Source organism: Tetrao urogallus, assembly GCF_951394365.1.
Source record: "Tetrao urogallus genome assembly, chromosome: 3".
Lineage (NCBI taxonomy): Eukaryota > Metazoa > Chordata > Aves > Galliformes > Phasianidae > Tetrao > Tetrao urogallus.
Genome location: NC_136815.1, coordinates 63,107,831 through 63,134,899, shown reverse-complemented (window position 1 = coordinate 63,134,899; position 27,069 = coordinate 63,107,831). Strand labels below are relative to the sequence as shown.

At 35.6% G+C, this 27,069-nt stretch overlaps 1 protein-coding gene across 3 annotated transcripts in view; it reads right to left on the bottom strand.

The window, feature by feature from the left end:
- PTPN3 (protein tyrosine phosphatase non-receptor type 3) overlaps window positions 1–27,069 on the bottom strand; it is a gene marked incomplete at both ends in the record, with an annotated part of 151,337 nt that overhangs the window by 24,254 nt on the left and 100,014 nt on the right. For all 3 annotated transcript variants that reach the window (XM_079533169.1, XM_079533170.1, XM_079533171.1), the window contains 8 exons: window positions 651–707; window positions 1,691–1,768; window positions 3,245–3,443; window positions 4,949–4,972; window positions 16,428–16,604; window positions 17,929–18,063; window positions 20,760–20,932; window positions 25,242–25,305. In XM_079533169.1, coding sequence (XP_079389295.1) covers window positions 651–707; window positions 1,691–1,768; window positions 3,245–3,443; window positions 4,949–4,972; window positions 16,428–16,604; window positions 17,929–18,063; window positions 20,760–20,932; window positions 25,242–25,305 — 907 coding nt within the window. The remainder of the gene's footprint in view (window positions 1–650; window positions 708–1,690; window positions 1,769–3,244; window positions 3,444–4,948; window positions 4,973–16,427; window positions 16,605–17,928; window positions 18,064–20,759; window positions 20,933–25,241; window positions 25,306–27,069) is intronic.

The window sequence follows — 27,069 nt, the reverse complement described above, 5'->3', positions numbered from 1 at the left end:
AAAAAAATTACCAAGGTACTGCATCACTATTATTAGTCCACAATTCAGCATAATAACTCAGTGACTGTACGGTTCCAATGAATGTCCCACCTAGTCCAGAAATATTTCCGTATGTGAAAGTGCAGGGAAAAATAGGATCAGTGTATCCTTTGTCATGGAATTTCACAGGTCTGTCTTAGGCATGTAAAGCTGCTACTTTTCATTTATTTTCAGCCTTTCACTAACTAATTTGATAGCCCCTTCTTCTTTAAATGGAATCCCCTGCTACTCATTTCACAGTGCTCCAAATTTTATATAACTCTGCTGTACTTTCCTTAAATTGTTTCTTTTTCATAGGCTGCATAGGCCCATACCACTCACTTCTGTACTGCATCTTCAATCATCGTTTGTATTTTCAGTGTTGTAGTGCACTATTTGAAACAACGAAAGAAAACAAATATGCTTTCCAGCTGTCTTTTGTTTGGCTAACAACTCCCTATCTTTTCATCCATGGCTTAAAAAAGAAAAATCACTGGTCAGATCAATTTCTAAAGAGAATGGCTCAGTTATTATTTCATATTGGTTATGCATTTCCAGATACCTGTGAATAAAGACTTATGAAAATGGTAGAAGTAATAAGGGAAAGATTATAATGGTAAGATATTACTTACAGGTGATCCTGGAGTTATTCTTGATACCACTAAGGGCATTTTTTGGTCTATACCACCCTACAGGAATGTCAAGTAAATAATGACCATTAATACAACATGACCATAAGCATTTTAAACAATCACCTACTTTCACTTACATATAAAATTTGTTCAGTCGCTTGAGCCCAGTAAGATTGAACTCTCACAAGCAAATGTCAGGATGGGTGTACTCTTTTTCCAGTAGACTTAACCTAGTGGCTTTGCTTGTCCACATATTTTAAGAGGCAATAAGCAGATCAAATGCAGCATTACTCAAACCCTATCCTTCAAGCAAGCCTATTTCAACATCTGAACTCACAAGGTGGACAGTATTAAGGTATTACGGTGAGTGTGCAAGAGATCAGATAGGATCGAAGTTCCAAAATAAATAAATACATACTCCCTTATTCCCTTTACATAAAGCTCTCTCAACACTTCACCAATAAATAACAAGCCAAAATGAGCAAACAGTACCCTGATTTTGATGGTATCATTATCTTATCTGTTCAAATGGAATTTTTTGGTGATACAATTAGAAAATTTACAGGAGGAATCAATACTTGTTTCCATTTTTACAATTCATTTTCATCTCTATGTGATTTTTTCATGGATATAATTGATAAAATGGCACCAGCTATTTAACTTGCTTTATAATACAGACATTTTTCCTAGAAATTAGTATCTTAAATTATGTTTCCATGTTCATATCTACACAGCAAAATAGGCAGTGCCTTGGAAATGTCACGTCCATAATATATGCAATTAAAGAATACAGAAGTAGCAAAGGCCTGTTTTCATAAATATTTTTTCATTTGTATCATTTTTTAAATGATAAATTTTTAAATGACTTTATCATTTAAGGATTAAGCTGCCACTTCTAAAAATTTTTGAGTCCTTAAAAAATTCTTGTGGGATATACTGATTTCTCTGAAGTATCACACTAAAAACAAAAAAATAATCATAATACCAGATCACGGTATCTATATAGATCATTTTAAGATAACAAAAGATTGCTGATTTACCTTTAGATTAAATCCGAACTTCCCCTCTTCATCTGGTGTGATACGCACCAAAAGTAAATCTCCCTCAATTACTTCATTCTGTAACAAACAGGAAAAAGCTCAAACCAAGTTTTTCTAAGTTTTAAAACCAAGCAGCAGAAAATTAGAGTATAACGTACCCACATTTAGACATGCTGAATAATAATTCTCCATGTAAATACATGCTCAAAAAATGAAGAAGCTAAGGTTAAAGAATACACCCAATTGCAACCTTTAAAAATTGTAAAAATTGCAACAAGGGCTGCTCTGAAGGTAATACCTCCTATTTTATGATGATGGCTCACAATTTCAGAGGAGGATGGCAGTAGGGGTTGAACCATCCCACCAATATTTCATTACATGTTTTTGCCATGTGACAAATGGCAGCAGAGGGGCAGTCTGACACAATGGCAGCTGACATGGAGTTGCAGTTGAAGCAAAGGAGTGTCACTCAATTCCTCTATGTGGAAAAAATAGAACAAATTGGCGTTCATCGATGGTCTCTAAAACTGCTAAGCAAGCAAACAGTTGATGTGAGCACAGTGAGGAAATGGGTGGTGCAGTGGCAACAGCAGGTCGCCTCTGCTAATGCACACTGTTATAACCATGACACACAGGTTCTTGTCCACCACTGGCAAAAATGCAGAGCTAATGGCGGTGGCCATGTTGTATAATAATTTACTGTAGATGATAATTTTCTCTACCAAACAGTGTTACTGTGCTCTTTGTATTGATTGTAGTTTCCATAAATAGGAGGCATTACTTTGGAACGCAAAATGACAAATGCGTTCTATGTTTTTTTCCGTCCTTACACTCTTACTCTCATCACAGCTTTTTCAGCTCAGACCTATTAAAACTTTCAATGTATTGCCATAGCTAGAGGTGACTTAAAAGGAAAAAAAAAAATGTACAATACACTTTAAACATTTTTGCTCTAAAGATTATGGAGTAACTACAATTTCTTTCACATATCTCCTCTAAAAGGGTGAACTGATACTTTCTCCAGGAAATCTCCAAGCAAGGATGATTAAAGCTTGGCTATGGCTAGTGGAAAGCCAAGTTAGGAAGCTGCTTAGCACAGCCCTGGAAGAGGCTAGAGAAAAGGTGAGGGACGATCTGCTGTCATAAAGCTAGCAAGGAGCAGCTGCTCTCTAGTCAACTCAGAAGTCAAAACACAATTTTTAGCCATCCCAGATGGGATTTGTGCTCACTATCAAGACTTACAGGAGCTTGAGTGACTTTATCCTAGAACAAATGAGATACAGTCATGCAAGGATTCCCATTCCATTAAGAACTTCCTGCAGATGCCGTTGGAAACCTGGTCGCTATAAGAAATGAATGTACACAGTAGGCTTACCTATCATATTGTATACACAGCCTTGGAGAAATCTGAGTAAGACAAGAAGCTTTATTCCTGTTACCTCGTAAAACATGCTCACCCCAGAATAAAACCACAGTTTTTCTGAGTTCTTAATCTACAGTTCAAAGCTACATATGTTACCAGTTTTGACTTGAAAAGAATGCAACTGAACTTACCTTATCACAGTAGTACTGACTGGAATCATCTGTTAAGCTACTTTTTGTAACATTGTCATATGTTTCTAGGAAGTGTTTATCCACCCCTTCCAGAGGGTAAGAGTCAGAAATGTTACCAACTCCGTTGGGAGACTGAGTCAATACTTTAGGTGAGGTACGGGTCAGAGAATTCCGAGTTGGACTATTTCCCAATACATTCCTTCATTTAAAAACAAACAAACAAAAAATTATATATATATATTAGAAAAGTATTGTTATCTAGATTTTTACATTAAACTGTGTAAAATGGGCAATTGTATCACTCAGACACCAGAACAAGTCTTTTTATACTCGCGGTTAAACAGCACTTCTTAACATGCAAAGTAATGGGATTGGAGAATGATCTACGCATTATCTTTTGTTCAGTGGAGACCTAGAAGAACGGCAGAATAAAACTAGAGCAAGAGAGACATTTTCAGCAAAATACTTGAAGGTCAACAGTGAAAGGCACTGCTGAAGTGGTACATGAAATCACTGCAACAAAGGAGGGAACGAGAACAAACCCCAGGGGAAAATGCTTCAGCTGCCAATCTATTCACCTGTATTACCCCACTGTAGAGAGATCTTTCACTTGCATCATAGATCATCTTGATCAGGGCCAGTACTCTTTGCAAGCACGCTCTGTAGTGCTACAGACAACCAGCATTACAGTGAATTGTATTTGATTCTTGCATGTATGCATGCTTTTTTTAATTTTTTTTTTTTTTTTTTTTTTTTTTTTTTTTTTTTTTTTTTTTGTGCAGAGCATATTCAATGCATTATCTAGTTCACCATTCCTAAAAGCAGTATCTAACTCTCACAGGATGGTAGTAGAAGAAGTAAATCCCAGTATGAAGAAATAAAACTATAAGGGAATGTAACATAGGCTATTTACATGCAGGATTAGCAATGCAACAACTACTAATAAATATAGACATTTGTTTTTTGGTTTGCAGAAATCTGACTGCAACTAACAAACATGATGCCATAGGTTAGCAGGCTAACTTATTTTTGCCTGTTTTTGTCAATATTTACAACATTTTCAATTACCATGGAAAATATTCTTCGAAGATATTATTCATTTGGCTCTTTAAATAGTTTTAAAATATTTTAGCGAACTGTAATGACACACACACACACACAAAAGAATTATTGGTTTTATTTGGTAGCTTCAAAGAGGTTTTCATGATTCCTGTGAGGTCAATGTTAAGTAAGCAGGAACCACTTAAATGTAAACACATCATAACGTATTTTTCAGAATGTAGTCAATTTAAAAACAAAATTTCACTTGCAACTTAGGAGTTTAGTTCTTAATGAGTTTCTACCACAGAAAAAAATTAACGCTGGAATAATGTGACAAATTGCTTCAGTTACTGCTTTCTAGCAGTAAAATCACCAGTGGATTTTGGCATCATTAAATTTTTACAAAAGAAATGGAACAGTTTAAGAAAATCATTGTTTTGCTTTGTTAATAGTGCTTAGACACTTATTAGGATTTAAGTTTTCTCACATCCTGATGCAAAAACTTAATTTTTAAGAAAAGATTTACAACCTTCATTGATTTCAACAGTTATTTGTGCTTTCAATCACACAAGACCAGTACTTAGAAAAAATAAATTCAAGTTATGCATTGATTGGTATCTTAAAGATAAAGATTCCATAGTAGAAATTTTAGAGACAACTCACTTTGGTGATTCTTGTTCAGAAGGCCTGTTAAAAATAAATAAATAAAACTCAGTAAGCGAACAGAAAGAAAACAGGAACTCTAATTAGGAAAAAAAGTCTGTGTAAAAGCCAAAAGATGTGCTGACAGTAAATTAAAAAATACGTATTCCCGTGCAGAGAGTCTAAATCAGGCAATTAGGGAGTTTGTGAAACAAGAAAAAATCACCGAGCAGCTCTAATTACTCACTTCCACTTTTGGCACACACCCAAATACCAATAATACACATCTGCTCCTGCAGCCTAAGCTGCTGGAGTTTACAGTCGCAATTATTTAACAGGATACGCTACACCATTTTAAAGTTTTAGATGTGGATCACGATGACTAAAGATGTCACTGATTGTATTTCTTTATGTGTAGGTAATGAGAAATTAGCACAGGCTGCTTTAGAAATGTTAGTTACAATGCAAAAGTAGAACAGGTGCTGACAGAATTTTAACATAAAATGTAACTAAAGCAGTGACTACACAGACCAGGACAATCTAACACAGAAAAGAAGGGTGGTTAATCAGGGCTTTTCACAGAGCAGCTTGGCTGATTGTAACAGCATAATCAAAAGAATATCCACACACATGGCATCTAAGTGAATAAACTCTCCTTTCTGCTCATTATCATCTAGGAATGAAGAAATCTGTGTAATTGTAAAACTTACTGTCCTAGAATAAACGATAGCTTAAATTGGGAGGGAAAGGAATGAAGAAGAAGTGTTAGACTGGTTACCTAGGCCAGTACTCTGTTCTCAGAAGTGGCAAACTAACATTCAAGGCCAGGCTGGATGTGGCTCTGGGCAGCCTGGGCTGGTGGGTGACAACCCTGCACATAGCAGGGAAGTTGAAACTAGATGATCATTGTGGCCCTCTTCAACCCAAGCCATTCTATGATACTATGATTCTATGAAATCAGACATTTAGTGATGCTTTGTGAGAAGACACAGTCACTAGGCAGCTGGCAGTTTTGGGATTTCTGTTGAGGTTTATTCAACCATACTTAAATGAAAAACTGATAAACAGTAAAGCAGTTGGAAACAGAAACAATTGATAATCGTCTCATGAAGCAGTCCTAGTCTTCTAGAATATGCACAGAATTTCCTTCAAGGTTGTAAATCATGTACTGTGTTCCATTAAAACTACAGTAAAAAGGTAAATATCATTCTAGTTCAGTTTCCTCATAAAGATTCCATAATATGAACATATTCCTCCTTGATAAGCAGAGATGGCAAATTCCACAAGAATTTGTGAAGGTTTGGTTGTGCATACTTTTTTTTTCCCTGAACACTACAGTTCATCTTTATTACAGCCATGCCCCAACATGTGATGCCAGTGACATTCACTCCCATTCTCCCAGAAGTACCTCCAGCTCTCCTTTTTAGTAATCCTCACAGTTCTTCCACTTCTTAATTGACAGCATTGGAAAAGATCCTCTGGCACCATGCACACATACAGATGCTGCCTGAGCAGCCAATCTAAGAGTGCAGACAACTGTTGAGCTCATACTGCAGTTACTCAGTGAGAGGAGGTTAAAGTTTTTTTCGGTCTAGTCAATGATTTCACTGAGCTTGTTAAAAAATAATTTCTACCTTTGAAAGCTCCACCCCTACATAGGATTTGACTGCTGCTGTCCAGACTTTGTGAAGTGGGAAGACAGGCAGTGCAATGACATAAGCTTTTATTTATTTTAGTTTAAGCTAATTGATTTCCATCTGATGGAAACAACAGTGAAGCCATACATTTTTGTGTATGTCACAAGAGAAGAGATACAGCTCTATTACTAACATCTGTGCAGAACTCAAGTTGTCATACGCTAACCCTCTTGAAAGCTTCCACCAAGAACTACACACCACAAAATTCTGATGCAATTAGACATGATATATCTATTTTAATATAATCTCCTTCCTCTCCACCTCAAGAGAGTGAGGCCATTTGAGACAGAAAAAAATATTTCCGCTTTCATTCATATACTGTGTATAAATAAATAGCAAATTCTTAATCACCTCAATAGTATATCAAGATACATAAATGTGGGATATAAATTCCTATTAATATTTGCTGAAGGTTCATCTGTGGAGTTACTGCACTTTAATTCAGATGCATCAGTCTGAAGGAGTTACTGAATCATCCCATAACCTTTTTGAGTATAAAAAGATTACCTAGAAAATGACCAAATTCAACCCCTACAGAATTCATCAGTGACAAGGGAGCTGTGTCTTCATAAAGTCCTCAGCAGCACAGCATGCTATCGCTGAAGAATTTTAATCTTCACAACTCAATCAAATATTACTTCTGACACGTAATTATTCATCAATGTGATGAAGTACTTTGAACAGGAACAACAGGATCATATTTTCTGGCCAAACTGTATTCTACATTGTACTAAGATATCTTCCTCGTTTCACAACAAACAACAAGCACCATATTTTAAGTCAATAAATGAGAACACTCACCAGACCAACCAATCGACTTTTTCATCAAGAAAAAGAGACATTCCTTGCAAGGAAAATAAACTTTCCATTGGCTCAGCATGCAAACACTTCAAAACTGCAAGTAATTTCCCTTCCTTACTCCACTGTGTATCTAAAAAGATGCCATTTCAATCTTCCACTTACTATAGATTGCTGTCAGTGACAATCTTTACAATGAAACTCTCTACTGTGAAAATCTACCTCTCTTCTGTCAAGTTTCAAGGAAAGACCCCTCCTCCTCAGACGTGTGCCTTACCAGAGAATTTGCTATTCTGAGAACTGATGATGATAAGGTAAAGTAAAATCCCAAGAGAAAAGGGACAACTGAAACAATAGAACTGTAGCAAAACTCCCTCTCTACAAACAACAGAAGGAAACATCTGTAGGTTTTGCCCTTGTAGTGTTCTTCAAGTTACTGAAGCTTCTTTTCTCTAACACCTGCAGGGGTAGGGAGACTGAATGTGGCAGTATTTCCATTACCAGATCTTTTCTGAGAACTACCCATTTAAACTGGGATTATTATTCATAAACAAATTAAACGGAAGATATTTAAAGCGCCATCTTTTTGCTGCCTTTTAGACAAATTTATACACAGCATGAGTTGCACAGTTAAGATTCAGAAATTCTATGAACAAGTGAGCAGAAAAACCGTTTAAGGCAGCTACATAGATTCTTTCTGCTTTACACTTGAGCACTATTATAGAAAAACTTGGGGCTTTCACAGTATGCTCAAGTTTTGCAGTGATTTTCTGTAAGTCCCAAACATCCGTATTGATAAGCTGCTGCCATTAACCATGAAAGGATTCCTTCAGTTCCTCTACAATTCCTTTACTGACCATACTTCATATTGCTTCGTGTATTTCGGTTATATTCAAAAGCTCAATTTGCTGCAAAATTTGCCTTATCACAGATTTGCATTTTGGCTTTAGAGGTGACTTTTTTTTTGGACTGACAAACAAAAAGGGTAGTATATTTTAATAAAGATACATATATTTATATTAAAAAGATTTGTGCATAAGTAAGATAAACACGTTCTCTTTCTTTGCATATTTGAGTGGAAGAGCACTGTGAAATCCATAGTGGTCCATTAGTAACAGTCTTAAAAGCCTAATTTGAAACCCATGGGGTGTTCAACCCAAAATCACTTATTGGTGGTTCTGAAAGGTGTGTATAAAAACTTGAGGTCATGATTTCTAAAGTTGCAGCATTCCTACTTTTCTTTACAATATATTTAGCCTTTATTTCACAGTCCCTTAGGCTCACACGTGTTTTATCTCATCTGGTTGACGACAAGTGGTTTTTGCAAGCTTCCATCAGCAAAGGTGCAGAAATGGAACAGAGGGAGGATAGAGAAGTGATATTTATATTAATGAGCAAACAAGGAAACATATGGCAGATCATAACATACGGTATAATGCCAAGTGAAAGTCCAGGAAGAATATTTTAATTCTAGGTTTGTCTGAATATGAATTAAATAAAAAATAAAAATAAAACAGAGAAAGACTATACAAAAGTCTTAAAAAAAAAAACACCCAAAAACCAACAAACAACAACTCAAAAAACCAACAAACCAACAACATTTAAGTCCAACACAGCTGATGAGGAGGATGCAAATGGTAAGCAATGGAATGACAAGGTTAATTAAAGTGAAATTGAAATGTCCTGAGATCCTGCCTAATATTGGAAAAGCATCTTCCTTGAGAAAGACTGAAGTACACCAAACTAAGACAACAGAGTTAAGAAATGCAGGAGATTTTGTAAGAACAAGAAATTAAGCATGCAAGTGTGTGATTAAGGACTGAAGTAAAAAGCATTATAAATTGAGTTCACTGAAAGTAATTTCAATTTTATGTCAAGATAGTAGTTAATGGAATTTATCTGATATACCTAAAGAGTACTTCCATCAAGAGAAATACATTCTAAATGTTGTTTACAAAAATATCTTTGTTAGAATAATAAAAAAAAAGTATTTCTATAGTAAGTTTACCAACTTTCACCATGGAGCTACAGTTTATTGTCTATCAACACAGTAAGCTGAAAGAATTGAACAAATGCAGCCTAAGCTCAGGAAATCTATTTTCAATGCAATGCCTTCGTCAGATGATACATCACACTTACATTAGGAACGTATATGCACTTCCAGAAATTCATAGCATAATGACAGTGAATTTCCTTTTGTATACTAGTTCACCCATTTATTTCCTTCCCCTCTAACTCTGGGACTGCACACATTATGCCATCTATATCACCAAAGGATAGTTTTAGAATGTAAATTAAAGATGTTTATAGCTTTGGCAAACATGTTTAACATAGGAAAAAGTTTCTGCAGGAACACATTGCATTTATAACAAAATTATAGAATTGAAGTAATTTAAGTTGGGAAGGAGCATGGGAGGACGTTCAAAGATAGGCCGACTTTAAAGTTAGATAAGGACAATCAGGTCCTTTTTACAGATGAGATTTTAATTTCTCCAGGGATAGGAAAAATCTCAACTTTTCTGTCAATCACTTTGAGGGCTTAATCAAGCTCAGCATTAATTTCATCTTCCTTGTGACTTCTCAGCATTTCCCTTGCTGTAACTTGGGTTCATCACTTCACATGTTTTTGTTGCACACCTCCAAGAAGAGTCTGATTCCGTATACTTGATAACCTTCTTTTGGCAGCTGAAAGCAAAAACATGACTGACTTGCCCTGGTCCAGCCTTCTGACTCTTCTCATACATCACATGCTATCATCTGTGAATAATTAGCCAGATTTATCTTGCTGATTAATCAACACTAAGTATTTAAATATAAGTACAAGATTTAGACAGAATCATCTGTCAATTTTTCTTACTGACTGATACTATAACTCATCTCTTAGAGACATATTTTACAACAATCTTTCTGAAACACAGATTAAATAGAATTTGCAGCTAATCTTTTCTTTTAGGATGCAGTCTACTCTAAAGAACTCATCAAACACTTGGTCCTATGCAGTCTGCTGTTCCAAACCAAACAGACCAAAATCCTGGTTTAATTCATTATACAGTAAACAAGATAAACTGAAGAGTTTAACTCACAGGATTCTCTACAAAGCTTTACAGGAATACTTTTCCAAGTCAATAACCCAGTGCTCTTTTCCCTTAAACTAGCACCTCAGATATGTGGCTGAATATATACATTCTTATTAACAAGCACTCAGAGAGATACACCCAAAACCATGAAAAAAATCTTTTAGAAGAGCATGCCACTACATTTACAATCCAAACAATTTCACCTATAGTAAGGGTACAGGTGCAGTAAAAAAAGCCTAAGCTAATCAACCTGAATTTACAACGTCAAAAATACTCCGTTCCTCGCGAACAGGAGATATTGGTCTCACACAGGTAATAAGAACAAGCAGGTAACATTATCTTCAGCTACAAAAAAACTCATTTGTTTCAGCAACCTTTCACTTCCAGAGCCTTGCCATCTCTGAAAGAAACTAGCTTGCTTTAGCGTTAATACTGCAACATTCAAGTAAAGGGGAAGTGTGGTTGTTTGCAACAACAATATGGACTGCCCACGAAACTGGATTAAAAACTTAAATATGCCATGAGGGAATTAGTAGAAGACACTCTTCTTATTTCATAGCCACTGCCTGAAAAACATGCATTTTTCAACAGCTGGATCCTCTGAGGTTAAGAACATTAAATAAAATAAGTGCCTTTCACAGTTGTATTCCCCTCCCCCCGCCCCTTTTTCATTTATCCATTTACTTTCATTTTTCATTTCACAGTTAAGTGTGAACACTGCTGTAATGCTGTTACAGGCAGGGGGAGAGGAGTGAAAGAAAGAAAAGTCATATATGTGAAAAAATGAAACTTAAAGCTCCTTAAAATACTACTACTCGGTTACATTTCTTTATGGTTTTTATTGGAACTCTTGAATATTGGGATTGTAAAAGTTCACTTAACTTTTACTGCAGCCTTTTACTGTAGCCTACATAGAATCATTATGGTTGGAGAAGAACATTATGATCCATCTAGTCCAACTGCCAACCCATCCCCACCATGCCCACTAACCATGCCCCTCAGTGTTATATCCACACATTTCTTGAACATCTTCAGGGACAATGACTCCACCATCTCCCCTGGCAGCCTGTGCCACTGCCTCACTGTTCCTTTTGAGAAGAAATTTTTCCTAATATCCAACTTGAACCTCTCCTGGTGTAACTTGAGGCCATTACCTCTCGTCCAACCACTGCTACCTGATCGAAGAGGCACTGCAGCATACATACTAAGTTAATGTCATGGAAATCAGTAACAATTTGTTCTTCTATACCAAATTTGGTGCAAGTGTGTGTATATTTCAAAATTTGGAAACTGCAGTTGTATTCTTATGAAGAAAGACTTCAACAATGATCACCTTCAGGTATCACAGCAGATTTTAAAAAAAGTAAAATTTTTAACTGAAAATAATTATCTGCACAACTCATCAGCCTTCCTTTAGAACAAGCCATGATTTAAATATATTATATTGAAACATTTTTCTCAAAGGTAAGCTTCTTCAATTCACAACTCTGCCTATCAGGATAGCAGATGGTCAGGATGATCTGATGCCAAGCAGCCTGTTGGTATAGCACAAACAGCTTTGAAAAAGCTACACAATAAAGCAGCTTTTTAGCAGAGATGACTTTAGAAATAATAATTCCATGTAATGACATATTTTCTTTAATAAAGGCAAGTCATAACCCCTTCATATTCACACATAAGGAATTCTGAAGATAGGAAATGTAACCTAGAAAGGCAAAAATAAATTTTACATGCTGCTTAAAAATAGACGTTTAGTAAGTCAATTTCAGCAGTGCTTCAATGAAGAAAATTAAGATCTCTCAACAAAAGCGAAATGCCTTCATGGCATGACAGGAAAACCAACTGTAAGTGAAAAACAGCTACCAAGAGTCCCTAATAAATACTATGTTTTATCTTACCACTATTCTTGAAACAAAACAGTAGTAGCAATGTGTGTATATATGGAGGGATGGGTTAAATATATCGTGAAATACTGCAACACAGAGTCAGAAGATAGACTCAGCAGATCTGGTGCTGCTTTTACTATTTCTGCCACAGAAATAATAAAAGTAGTTTAACACTCAAAGCAACATATTAGAGGCAAGACTTCAGTGCAGACTCCAGCTGTGTCTTAGGATTAATTTTTCAGAGGCAGTATTAGTCAGATAAGACAAACAGCAGCACAGCAAGCAAGAGGAGAAAGAACATGGAAGGTTTCTTCACAAAGGTTGAATTTCCCTGGACTAAACAGAAGTCTTGAAGTCCTCTTCAGCACCGTCTTCAATGACAGGCTTTGCATGCAGCTGTGATTTGAGATGGCTTGGCTTAGATAAACAAACCTATTCACTCTGTGTGAATAAAGCTCTATTTAATATACATTAATTTGAGCTTAGAGCGTTTCCTTTTTGTCCATTATACATATGCAATAGCTCTAATCTTTTCTGCAGATTCTAATCTGAGAGAGAAAAACTGCTTCTTTCAACAACGCCTGAGCCTCAAATTTACTTCAATGCAATAGAACCTTAAATCTTATAGATTTAATAGAATAAATAGAACCTTAAAGCAGTCTAGTTACACCAATACGAAAAAAAATGAGAGTCCGCCCTGGTTTTCAGCAGTTTACTTATAAGCACTGTATGTTCTAATTTTTAGTTTTATTTATTTTTTCAGTCACAGCCTGTAAATTATCGCTCAAATTTTACTTAGAAGGTAGAATACTCACTCACAGTACATTTAAAAACAATCACTATTTTCTTCAGAGAAAGAATATGATAAATAATAAGATATTCTATGATAAATAATAAGATATCCTTTCCCTCATCTCCAGCATGGTTATTTGAATTATATAACAGGAAACAGTTCTAGGTGTTGAAATGTTGATACAGCGCAATGTATTGTGAAATGTGAAAGAAACAAAGAAACAACTGAATATTAATAATTGATATGTTTTAGGTGTCTGAACCAAGAACTGTTCCCCGTAATTTTTCTAAATTGTGTACTTGTTTCTAGAAGCAATACAGAACATGACTGATTTCCTTCAATTATTAAACACATTCAAGAAGAAAATTGGTCAGGAAAATACTTTTGCTTGGTACTATCAGGAGGAGAAAAGACTTATTGGGAAACTAGAGCACTGTTATCTTCTATAAATCCAATATCTCCCAAGATTCCAAACGTGATTTAATCTAAGTACACAACAAATCTCATCAAACAAGTTCTATCAATACATTTGTCCCAGTAAGCAAATAGATGAATTTGAAGGCAACTCTGTCTTGGGATAAGTGTTGCTTTGATGAAAAAATCCTAAGATATTATCCAGAGTCTGAACTGAAACAAGCAGAAACTATCTCCCATTTCCCAAGTCCCTGAAATGCCCATGGTAGCTACTGATTAAGATTAAGGAGCCATATGATTTTAACAAAGATTCAAGGTCCAGCTTAGGTAACAATAAAGGGATTTAATATCAGCATCTTGCAGTTGCTTGCTAGTAATTTTCCACAGTTCTTTCAGACTTTTCCTCCCATCAAAGACATTCATCATTTATACTCAGTATTAACTACCACCACTGCAGACTAGGCAGCAAAAAAAAAAGTCCTCTAAAGACAGTATAAAAGCAGGGCTATGAGAATCTACTTTTGGCCCTCTCCTACAAAAACAGATTTGCAATTTCAATATTTTTCCAAAGCATGTCTTGATTATGTCAATTCAAGTCTACTAAAGACCAGTCTGACACAAACAGGCGAGTTAGCTTTAAAAGTTTTATCAGTACACTGCAAGCTGTTTTTAAGTTAATAGCTAAATTATCCTGAAGCACAGCAGAAGAGTAGGACAAATGTTTGTCCATACATAATACCAAAGATAGGCAAGTCAAATGCTTTTCTTGCAAAGCAGATATAGAATCTGGTCTACCAGCTATTTCATGGAAGCATTCAGAGAAAAATATTTTTCTACACAAAATTAATTTTACCTTACATATTTGAACAAAAGAAGCAAGGCAAATAATGACAAGTGTAAGAATATAAATAATAAGTGGAATGTGGACTAATACAAACTGTTGAAAACCTCAGTATAGATTTAAACATTCTTTTATTTGTGTGGTACCGTAATGTTTTACCTCAGTTGTTGAAGTACTAACGACTATTTTACTACACAAACATCTAACAGTTAATGTAATAAAGGACTGTTCATTCTATATACAATATTCTCCATCCTAAACATGCTTTCAATTTAAATTAACCACATTTATGTAGCTATTTTTCAATTACATGCACAAAATTCAATACTATAAGCATACCAAAGAAACAAGGACTACTCTGGGAATAACTCACAGAAAATTAGGTTTATCTGAGGTATAACCATAATCTCTACAGTGAGTGATGTAACTCAGATACAGTGGAATAAATCAGTGCCCAGAAAATAAATAAGCTATTTTCACACTCAGAACACCTTATTTCCTCTGACTGAAACACCATAAAAACCAGGCCTTCCCACTCAACCCTCAGTAGGCATTGGAAAAGTAAAACAGAAAGGAGAAAAACTGCAGGAGAAGATAAAAACAAGAATGATGAAGTCTGGACATAATCTACCAGTCACAGTAGATAGGGTAGCAACTTGTTTTTTTGTCAACAGTTTCTACATTCACCATCTTCTCATATGTTCTACTCCATATTAATTTTATTTGCTTAATTACTTCCGCAAGGACATAAATTGTCTGTAAATGTTAAAACACAGGAAAGACACAACTTCATATCTGTGGTTACTCAACATCTTGAGGCAACGCATATATTATTTCAGCTGTTACGGACACTACTAGCACAATGGTTCATCTGACTTGCAGGAAGAAAAACAGAAAAATGCTTTTGATGTCCCAGTGACAAACTCCAAATATGCACATAGCACATTAAATTTTCATTCCCCCCACCCTCCTCCATAGAAACCTCAATGCTATAATGTAGTAACAAAAACTGTTTTCTTCATGTTCGAAGACAACTTTATGTCCAGGGTTTAAAGCTACAGCTATGTAGCTGAATGCTATCAAAGAGATAAGCAATTCCTATCATAAGCAATATCCTATGCTTCTCAAAATACATCATGTATATAGGTTACAAGGAAGGGATCATCAGAAGCTATTTTTCTTTTGTAATAATATAAAGGAACTTGCATTTTAATACACAGTATTCTCCCCAGATGAAAGTTTCAAAGTAGCTCTATTTTCTGTTTAAAATTTGACTGATCAATGATCTTTATTATTTCTGAAGTTAGTATTATGCTAATATGAAGTTACTCATTGAGAAATACCTCTGTAAGTAAGAGGAAAGCCACATAATAAATATATGAACAAAGAAATAATCAGTGCAGAAAGACAAGAGCTTCAGGTCCTGGAAGCAAACATAGCAGTGGTTAGACAGTTAAGGATTAGAACAAAGCACCTGAAAGCAAAAAGCAGAGACTGCCCTCAGAGTGGCAATCTACAGTTCCTCAGAGTAAGAAAAAGCTAGATGACCACTGGTATCATTATGTTTCCATGTTTAATCTAAGGCAGTAATTCTTTCAACTCAGTTGGAGCTGATAATGTAGAAAACAAATGAACTCTTAAGAGCCCAATGAAGATTCCCTAAGAGAAAAAAAGTTTATAAAGTTTATAATAGGTGGGAAAGGGTTGCAAAACTTACTGGGTGATGGGATATTACAGATACAAAAAGGCTTGCCATCTCTGACTTTACTGAGAATTTTTGTTCAGGGATGAAGGATTGGTTTTTAAACTTGTCATTCTGTATCACAGCACATTTTGTATCACATTTGCACTTGTAACAATTTGTCAAAATAAATCTTACGCAAACAAAACACTGTTTGAACTCAATATTATAAAACTTATGATCACTGTTTCATATGAAAGCTGTTTTGTTTTTCAAGAAAAATGAGCAATGAATTGTTTGCAGAAGCACTTACCTCCTCTGTGGACTGTGGTTCTGAGAGAACTCCGAATCACTGTCTTTGGATGTTGGAGAGCCCTTATATGTATAAAAAACATCTTCTGTCTCAGTAATATAAGAAATCTCATTTGTAAGGTTATCTACAGATGAATGTCGTGCCTTACGAATTTCATGACGTAGTCTAGGACTCCGCCTTAAAAAAGGAAACACGAAGTTAGTAGGTTGTAATCATTTGTAGAACATTCTGAGGAATTTTTTCTATTCTACTGCAATCTGTGCCCTGAAGTCTTCTTGTTAGGTTTACGGGTCTCACTTTAAACAACAGATAAAACAGTTTAAATAATGAGTTTTATAAAATTTGGTATGGCACAAGGTGATCATATACTTCCACATATACAGCACTGAACTGACTGTCCATCCCATTGTGCTACCTATACTTGTTAAAGTTATATTAATAAGACTTACAAAATGACTTGGACTAAAGGAGACCTTAAAGACCATTTATTTCCAGGACACTGCCATAGGCGGAGACACTTCCCATTAGACCAGGTTGCCCAAAGCCCCCTCTAAACTGGCCTCAAATGGCTCCACGGAGGGGGCATCCACAACATGTTGTCTCTGGGCAACCCATTCCAGAACCTCACCAGAAGTGAGTAAAGAATTTCCCTCTAATATCTAATTTAAATCAATCTTCTGTTAGCTTAAAGTTATTATCTCTTGTCCTATCACTACACTCTTTGTGAAAGCATCTCTCTTTAGCTTTCTTATAGGCCCCTTTAGATACTGGGAGGTCACAGGACAATTCAGTACAGAAGGCATCTATGGAAGTCATCTAGTACAATGTCCTATTCAAAACAGTGTCAACTGAGGTCAGATGAGGCTGTTCATGGCTTTATCCAGTCAGATCTCAAAAAATGTAAAGGACATAGACTGTACAAATCCTCTAAGCAAACTACTGCTCAACTGTTTTTGTGGTAAAGCAGATTTTTCGTTAATTCCAACTTGAGCCTCTCCAGTTTCTGTTGCTTTGTACTCCCACCCTGCTGCAATGCGTAGAGCCTGACCACAACCTCCAGCTAACCTCCTCTTAAGTACTGTCAGGCTGTTAACAGGCAACTGGAAAACCTCTTCTCCAGGCTATAGAATGGCAGTTGCTTCAGTCTCTCCTCACAGCAGGACACATTCCATGATAGACCCTTGCAGTACTCACCACTCACCATTTCTCTCCAAGTAGAGTAAAATTTATTAGCATCTACCCCTCAAAGACCAGCAGTTAGCCATCCATCCCATGTTACTATCCACCTATCCAGAACATGATATCACATTTCGGATATAATGTTAATACAGACAGTTTTAAAAGCCTTGCTAAAGTTAAGGTAAATTACACTCATTCTTTCCCTGCCATTATGTATACTCTCAAAATAACAGCATATATGTAGACACTACATATCTAGTCTGCTAGAAGACATGCAAGGTAGAAGGCTGGAAGGTAGGGATAACAATGAAATTTATTTTACCAATTAGGGGTAACAGGAGGTGATCGAGAAGGAAGGCTTTTGGTCTCCAGATGCTCAACAGATAAAGATCTCCTCATAGATGGGTTCCAAACCATTCCACCTATGACTTTTCTGCAGTACTGGCTGTTTACAGACCTGAAAAGAATTAAAAGTGAAAATCTATATGTTAATTTGTATTGCATAGAAAAATTCAGTTAAATAAAATATACTTTTTAAAGTACATTACATAATTCACATTTTAAAGAATCACCTGTGCTTACCCCCTCATTATAAAAGAGCCATTTGCTGTCCCTCACTTGTTGCAATAAAACTGTTCAGTTCATCCCTACTTCAATACTAATCAAAAACCTGGGTAAAAATAACTTTTTTCTGGAAGTTATTTTTAACTTCATTGTGTTCAAGAAGATAGAAAGGAAAACAGGAAATTTGGCATGCTCTGTTGGCACCAAACCAAGTGCCTGACAAAACATAATTCAAATACAAGTACAAGATTCTAGACGTTTTCTGTTAAAACTTATGAATTGGTAACAACTCACTATGGCTTAACTGAGCACACAACCACTTTATCTATGTGATGACTCAGCAGATAAAAACTTGTCCTAGTTTCGGCTGGGATGGAATTGTTTTCTTCAGAGCATCTGGTATGATGCTATGTTTTGGTTCTATGAGAAAAATGATGTTAATAACAAACCAATATTTATAGCTGGAGCTGTGTTGTACAGAGTCAAAGTCATTCTCAGGGCTCAAGGAGCTGGGAGAGAACAGGATTAGGACAACTGACTTGAACTGGCCATAGGGATATTTCATACCATATGATATCATGCAGAAGGACTTTTGAAGAGGGTGGAAGTTTACCTTGCTGTCTTCTGCTTGCTGGGGGATAACAGAATCACTCAGCAAGTGGTGAGGAATTAATTGTGCATTACTTGTTATATACATTCACACATAACTATCTTATATAACTATTACATGGTCATAACTATTATCCTTTTCCTTATCTCTGTCTTACTAAATAACTAGTTCAACTCATGAATTCTACTTTTTTCTTAATTTATTTTTATTCTCTCCTTCATCCCACTGGGAAATGGGAGGAGAGTAAGGGAAAAACAGCATGGTGCTAAGCCACTTGTCAGATTAAACCACAACAGTCATTTTGCAATGCTGAATTCATCAGTTTATACACTGTTAATTTTTTTTATTATATAAGTCAAGGCCACACACTACAGCAAATTAATAACCTCAACCCAACTCCCAAAGAGGACAAACAATGTAGCAGAGAAAATATACAGCAAGGAATATGCCACACAATATTGTTCTATAAGAAGACTCTCAAAAAGCTCCATAAATAGTGAAAAAACTAGCATAATGACTAGCAATTACCAATCCCTGTGACAAGTCCCACAGTGGGTACCAAAACTGGAATAATACTAAACCAGTACCTTTTGAAACTTATTCCTTAAAATTATGTGGGCTATGCAATGCCTGTACGTGCATTGTGTATATAAAGATAGGATCTTTTCGTCTACTTGCAGTTTTGAAAGAGAGAAAGATCTCCAGACATAGCGTTCTGGCAAGTGTTAAGAAAGTCGCTTTCTCAATACAAGTTTGTATTGATCCATAAAAGATCTAATCCTCAAAATACACATCTCTAAACACTTAGAAAAGTTCTTTATTGTTCATTCAGCTACTTGTTTTTATTCATTTCAGCTATGATCTAGTACTATGCAAAAGTACGGAGATCACACTTCCGTGGAAAATGTAACATTTTATCAGTGTTCTTGTGCATGGACAATTCTTTGTGCCTTTACTGGCATCATTTATAGGCTATGCCTAGTCCCTTAGGTATGAATTCTGCAGTACTGAAAGAGACATCAAAACATGAAGAGCCAATTGGCAAAATTCTGGAAATAACTGGAAGTATGATAACACAGAATTACAGAATACAATGAGTAAGAAGGGACCTACAAGGATCTAGCCCAACTCCTGACATCATTCAGAAGTTGAATCTGGGTCCAAGTAGGAAAAAGAGAAATTAAACAAGGAACAATTCAACAGTTAAGGGGAAACACTGCAAAAGTAAAGAAAAGAGAAAGTAAGCAAGAAAATATTCTTCCCAAAACCATCAGAAAAAGCAGTTTACTGGTAAGTCTATGGAGATTACAGATAATCAAAGGACTAAAGAATTCTCTGAAGTCTCATATTTTGAGAGGATAACGACATAAGACTTACAGCTCAAATGGTGCATATGGAACGGGTACATCCCAACTTCATGTAGCAAAATAACAAGCTCTGAACTACATTTTAGATACCACTGTGAAACTACCAGCTCAGTGACAGCAGAAGCCAACAAAGGAAATAAAAGATGAGAAGTGTCATGACAGTGGAATCTTAAATGGTTGGATGGGGAAATTTTTTCATCCCTATGTAACTAATTGAGATCTTTATGCACTTCAGAAATTGCCCTAACATATTAAACAGTGTTTATATAACAGTAAGGAGTAAACAATTCAAAACAAATCTGTTCAGCAAATTCTCTTACTGGATCATTAAACACATAACATTTTAACTTTGTATTGTTGCTACACCTTATGCTGAAAAAGCAAGTTAAGACGATAACAGTAAAACAGACTCAATAACTTTTTATGAGCATTATATTGTAATGACATCATTGCGCAAAAAAAAGGAAAACAAAGTTGGACAGTTTGTCCAACGGTTCACAAAGACTGACAATCACAAGCAGAACTGAGCTCTGCAACTTCAAATTCAGCTGTCACTGACAAATCCTTCTTTCAGCGTTTACACTGGGAAACACACTTTCACGCAATACTTACTTTGCTGGATTTCTAGAACCTAGGGTCCAATAATGTGATAATATTTTTTTTTCATGAGGTAGTGACTTCTTTGCCTGAAAAAACGTGTGATGCTCTACACAAGACTTCCACAGATTTTTGCATGCTCTGTAATTTAACATGTTGAAGGCAACAATATGCTCTCTGGATTCATTCTGTAACAGTAAGAAAACGTATGTTTCAACATATACAAGCTGATAAAACAGAGCAAATGAGGTTATAAAGCTACCATATAAATAACAATGAAATTACTTTTATCCCAAATAAGCAAATCAAATTCAGGAAAGTAAAAATTAATCACATAGTAGATTTTAATCTGGAGATGGATGAAACGGCATGGTGACTATATGAAATTCAAATGCCAAAACAAACCTTTTAAAGGTGTAAGCAATATTAAAAATTATTAATAAACTTACCAGTTTCTAATCATCACACTGCTAATTTAATGCAATGTTTAAGTCTATAATGTCAAACATTTTATATACAAGTATAACACAAAACAGCTAAACAGATTATTGGATTTCCTGTCAGATTGTGATCTTCCCAAAACTCTTTAACATTGTATTAAGGTTGTAATATAGAAGGGAAGAATCTATCTTCAAATTCAAACTCTTCATATAAGACTTCACATATATACATATTTTCCTTCAAGAGCTATAGCATACAAAATCATCTGTTTGATATTCTGTGAGAAGATAGCCAAGACTTTAAGTGTTCCGCTTTGGGAAAATGAAAGAATCCACAATGGACTAAAGCTGCCGCTTTTCGTATCCAATCCTGCTTTCTGGTTTACAAAATAAAGCCAAAATAATGAGACCAAAAGGAAGCAGAATATGAAGCTTCTACTGTGCAGATTCTCACTCGCAACTTCAGTGCTCAGTGGAACATAGGTATGACACAACTGCACCACCAAAATTCATGTCCTGAAGAACTGTAGCACTTGTTGAGCCACTTCAGGTTCCAGTCCTCAAGAAAGTTTTGCACAAGATACATCTTGGGTTAGTTGCTGAGGTTATCAAACATAAATAACAAAGCAGAACAAAGAGTAAAGCAAAGAAGGGAAAGGTATGTGTCATAAACAAGCTTAACGCCTATCAGAACTCAGCATCTCTGTAGAAAAAGAAAAAAAAGTGCACAATTTGATCGCTCATCTTTTTCAAGTATTTTTTTCTGAATTTTGTCATTGCAGCATATAATTAGTCAACAAAGCTCTCTTTCTAGTTCATACTTCTGAGAAAGTAAGGATTAGAGTAGCAAAGCCTTTTCATTAAATGATTCAAAGACCTAACAAAACTTCCTACTACAGTCTAGCAATAAATCCCATGGATGACACCTGGACTTCTAGCTGCAGGGTTCTTCTGTTTGTTCACAGCAACTGATCAGTTTAGAAGTACATACAGACAATTCCGGGCAGAATAATCAAGCTAGTTTTCTTGCATTCTTTTTCTTTCTGTGCAACGTTTTAAAAATGTCACGCATCAGAAAATTATGCTACATTCTGCGAAGTACTTGAACTAGCACTGAATGACTTCATTTAGAGATTCTCTATAGTGGAAACCACAATGAGAATCTCTAGGGGAAGCTAAAAATGACCTGCCCTTTGCCATCTTTGGCATTGCTAGGCATTCAAATGATTGTAATCTTTATATTTCCTGTATCTATTACAAAATGGAAAAAAAAACCCAAGTTTTCTGTAGGATTAGTTTGTTCACCCTGTATGGGTATTGCTAGGCCACAGCCTGAACCAGTGGCTGAACACGAGGTGAAAAGATGTGGCTAACCCAGAGAGCTCAGGTGCAGGGAATGCACCTGAGTGACAGAGAGGGGTCGACCCTCCTCACCTTCATTTAAGGATTAGCAGCCAAGTGAGCAGGATCTCTATTCAGAGATTGTGCCCTTCTTCAGACTCCACCAGCTTTTTGGAAAGAGTAAGCCAGTTTTCTCTGTATCACTTTCTGAAGTAAATCCTAATGAATACCTTTATGAGCATGCTCCTATCCTCATAGAAGGTACTATCATCACCTTCCATTGCAGCACACTGTCAACGTACTGGAACCAATTCATCTTCATCAGCTCACCACAGTTACTTCTAATTAGCTTATATAAAATAATATGTTCAAGCCCTGTGAAATTTTAACTCAGAAATTCTTGTGAGATAACAAGCATACAGCACTTGAACTTCTAATGAGTAACAGCATTTCTGACCTACTCTCTGTTGGCTGAATACCACTTCATGCGTTTTATACTACTCCAGAGAACAATTTAAAGGATATTTCAGATATTTCTGTTGGCCTGGAGCGCTGGTCTTCTAATAGGCATAAAAATCTGTTTATCTTAACTTCTCAATTATGTACTGAAAAGTGTAAAGATAAGGACTTAAGTACACCTAATATTTCATTTTTTAAAATTGAAATTTGAAAAAAAAACAATTTGGTCACAATTAAATTTCTGTCAACTGCTGACACAATCTTAAGTACTTTTACATAGGCTGAAAATTTAAATATGGACATACGCTAAGATAAGTATCTTAAAGAAATTTTAGAAACATCTGTTCAATTTTTACATTAAGAAAATCTTTTGTTAACTAGGTCTTCAGGCTCACTAACAGGCAATCTTTTAAGTCACACCACAAAATTCTATGTACCATTTCAAAAGCTGAAGAGTATTCTAGTAGGATCCAAAGATTTAGTACTTACCATCATTCTCAAGGGAAGTTCCGAAATAATAGTATTCTAGTCATTTTTCAAGAAGTGAGGATTGGAGAAGTGTGCCACCATTAAAGTAATGGGAAGAACTCTCAACAGCTAAAATAAGCGTCTTACTAGTTTAACATAAGGGGAGAACTCTCATCAGCTGTATGCCTATCTCATCACAGAGAATTTGGGCACGTCTACAGCATAGGAGGTAAAAACATACACTAAAATGCAGAAAAGGAACAGTTGTTCTCAAGCATTACATAAGCACACAGGTTCTATTTTGGAAGCTTCAAAAAGTTGCCTGTAAATTAGCATAGCTTCTATTCCTATTATAAATCTTATACCCTTCATTAAGTCTAAGTAACATGGGCTTTTAAAACATCAGACATCCAGTAGTTCATTAGTCTTGCTTTCCAGTACTTCTGTAGCTTTTTAGTAAAAACAGAAATACTGCCTACTTCTTTCAAATAGCAGATCAATAGACTGAAGCAGTGGGATGATAGAAGTGGAGATGAATAACAGAAAGAGCGAGACAAAGTATGTTGATTCTTCAAAACAGTGGCATAAGGAAAAAAAGGAGCAGGAGAATAAATCAAGGAAACAGAACATATCCTAGATGACCACAAATTCACAGCCTTTAAGAAATGATGTAGATTTTAAAGAAAATCTACATATGACATGCAAAATTCTGAAGTGTTTTTGTTGTCATCTTTTATAAAATATTGCCTACTAACACACAGCATCCACTCTGCTTTCTTCACAATCTTCCACCTTCCCTACTTATAGCCTTATTAACTTATTTTCCTCTGTACTTCCAAGCAAAAGACCAACACAACATCAGCCACTGGCAGTCACAAACTATTCAAGCAACCCAGCGTTCAAGAAAAATGCAATAGCAGTTCAGCTGCTCCTCATTCCCACAGCAGACTTTTCAAATCAGCATCATTAGAGTACTGCAGGTATGCAGACTGCTGCCCTATGTTTCAAGCAAAGGGGAGATAAAGGACAAGGGATGACTGTATCTAAAGGTTTAACAGTTTATCTGGTCTGTTTTTCATACCTACTAAGAAAGAGTGAAAGGTCTTGTAGCCAGACACACTTTCTCTACAGTTCTGTAGCTCTAAGCATGACACAGCACTCATTAATGTTATCTCATAAAGGCCTACAGTTATATAAGAGATTGGTAGAACAAATTAAGGACTTTGAAATGTCATCATTTAATGAAAGCTCAAATGATCAAACTTCAAAAATGCTACTCTTTTCAAAGGTGACACTGGTCTCCAGAAAGAGAACTTCAATTTGACAGCAGTAAAGTCTTAAAACCATTACACACTGATGCTGCATTTCTCCAAATTCTATAAAATTAAGCAGATTTAGTAGATTCATTGCTGTGAGGTACTCCACGGGGTGCAGGGAGCAACAAAGAAAAGAGCAGCAGCTAGTAACAAGTAAAACGCTAGGTTATTAAACACTGAAGAAAGGATGAACAGCTGTGTTTCCCTGAAATATACAATGGAAAAGATACCAGAGTTAGAAAGACGTAGACCAACAGACTGAGGGTGGAAAGACTCCAAGTTGGAAAGGAAACAAGAGTGGGAAATGAGTGAGCATAAAAGAACCACAATAGCAAAGGCAAGTTGATAAAAAACAATTTCAAAAGGAAGTTAACATAACAGAGCATCTACAGGTCCAGCCATCTGTTACCTTAAGTTTAAAAGGCAAAAATTTGAATACAATTGCTTAAGAAAAAAGTGAAATGACTACTTACATGCTTTTGCCGTTGTTGTATAAAAAACTTTTTCCTTTTAAAGGAAATTTTTAATATGTTCACCCTAAAAGAGAAAGGCAGATCTTGAAACACTAAATAATGTTTGAAGGGAAAATAATAATAATATAAAAATAACATGGTGTGCAGCAAGCATAAGAGATTACAGTTGTTAAACATTCAGTGAAAAATATGCAATCATCTCCTGTATGTTGAGTGGCAAATAGATGTCAAGAAACTCAAAAAATTTTAGCTAAGGAGGAAAGGTCTTTTGAAAATTAGGGTTCTTCCTCATTTACTCTTTAAAATAGCTCACATAGCACTTCTTTCCCACCAAATCTATTCTTGCAGTAAAAACTTGATGACATCCTTTACCAGCTGCACAAATGTTAAATGTGTCAGGTTTGTATAGCTTAGGAATTATATGACAACTGTGACTAAAAGAACAGAATTTAAGACCTTAATGACATGACAAGATTGGTTGAACAGTATCTAAAATTGCCCAGAAATTTCACAGAGCTTTAAAAGATAATGTACTCCTCTTAACAACAAAAGCATTGTAATCATAGTCAAACTTGACAGATGAAAACTGTAAGAATGAGTGTTAATCTTTTTTTCACATATTATTAACGCTGTAAAAAAATACAACAAACTATGTAGCTGAAATGAATACTTTTCCATACATATGTGGTATGAATAAAGATTTTCTAAGGCTAGGATTACACTGGAATTGGTGCTTAAGGATATAATCAAAATGAAAAGTGTTTATCAGTTTTGCTAGATTAAATAAACTTCTAGGTTCCCACACATTTTCCTACAGCTAAACAAGATTTTTCTGAATTCTTAGTTCTTTTCTACAATACTTTTCTTCAATAATTGAAACCTACATGTTCTGGAAAAAAAATTCACTGTCTGTAATCAGGTGGAACCATATGGATAGGAGAAAGCTATTTCAGGTCTGATCAATGTTTGTGGAAAAAGCCATCTATACCACACAAAAGATTTTCAGAAGGTTGGTACTAAAGGTCTTGAAATATTCTGTTAACTGCTAACATTTACAGCATCTTAGATTTCCAAATACAAAGCATATCAAAGACCATCTCAGTTCTTAACACGGTTTTCACATCACTCAGCAAGTAGAACAGCAGCATATAACCCATTCTCCATTCCTGTGCAGGATGCACTGTCACAGAGCAACTCTCCTTGTTCACAGAAGTGATCATATATGCAAGTTACAAACAATTGAACTGAATGAATTCCAATTCCTACTATTGTATAAAAGGGGCGGAAAACCAAACCTGCACTCTTCCAAAAAAAAAAAATTTTTCCTCTATCTATTACAGAACCACAAATGAACAAGAATTTCATTCATAGTATTCCTAGGCAACCAAGTTGTTGTTCCAGATACTGGAAAATTTAAAATAATATCCACCTTTTTGTAATGAAAATTCTAGAAATATCTGCTCCACTTGACTTGCTGCCTCAAGTGATAATGATCTGTACTGTGTATCTGTAAGCTCTGCATACCCATCTTGCCCACAAGTCATATAAATGTGTAGTAGTACTTACTGAGGTGGGACTCATTACAATCTATCTTAATGTTAGTGCTACTCTGGCTGAAGCAGTACTTTTCTAGTTTCTTTCCTTTCACGTTTCTTTACTTTTGCTTACACTTCAGCGTTTGGAGTTGTTCACATAGTTGCTGTCACTGCTCTTACACTAATGCGGTGCCAGCAGGAATACAAAATACAAATGAGTGACCTTACGGACTAAGCATAACATCCTCCAGCTAACAACAAAAAGGTAGCCAGCATCTTAAAACACCAAGACT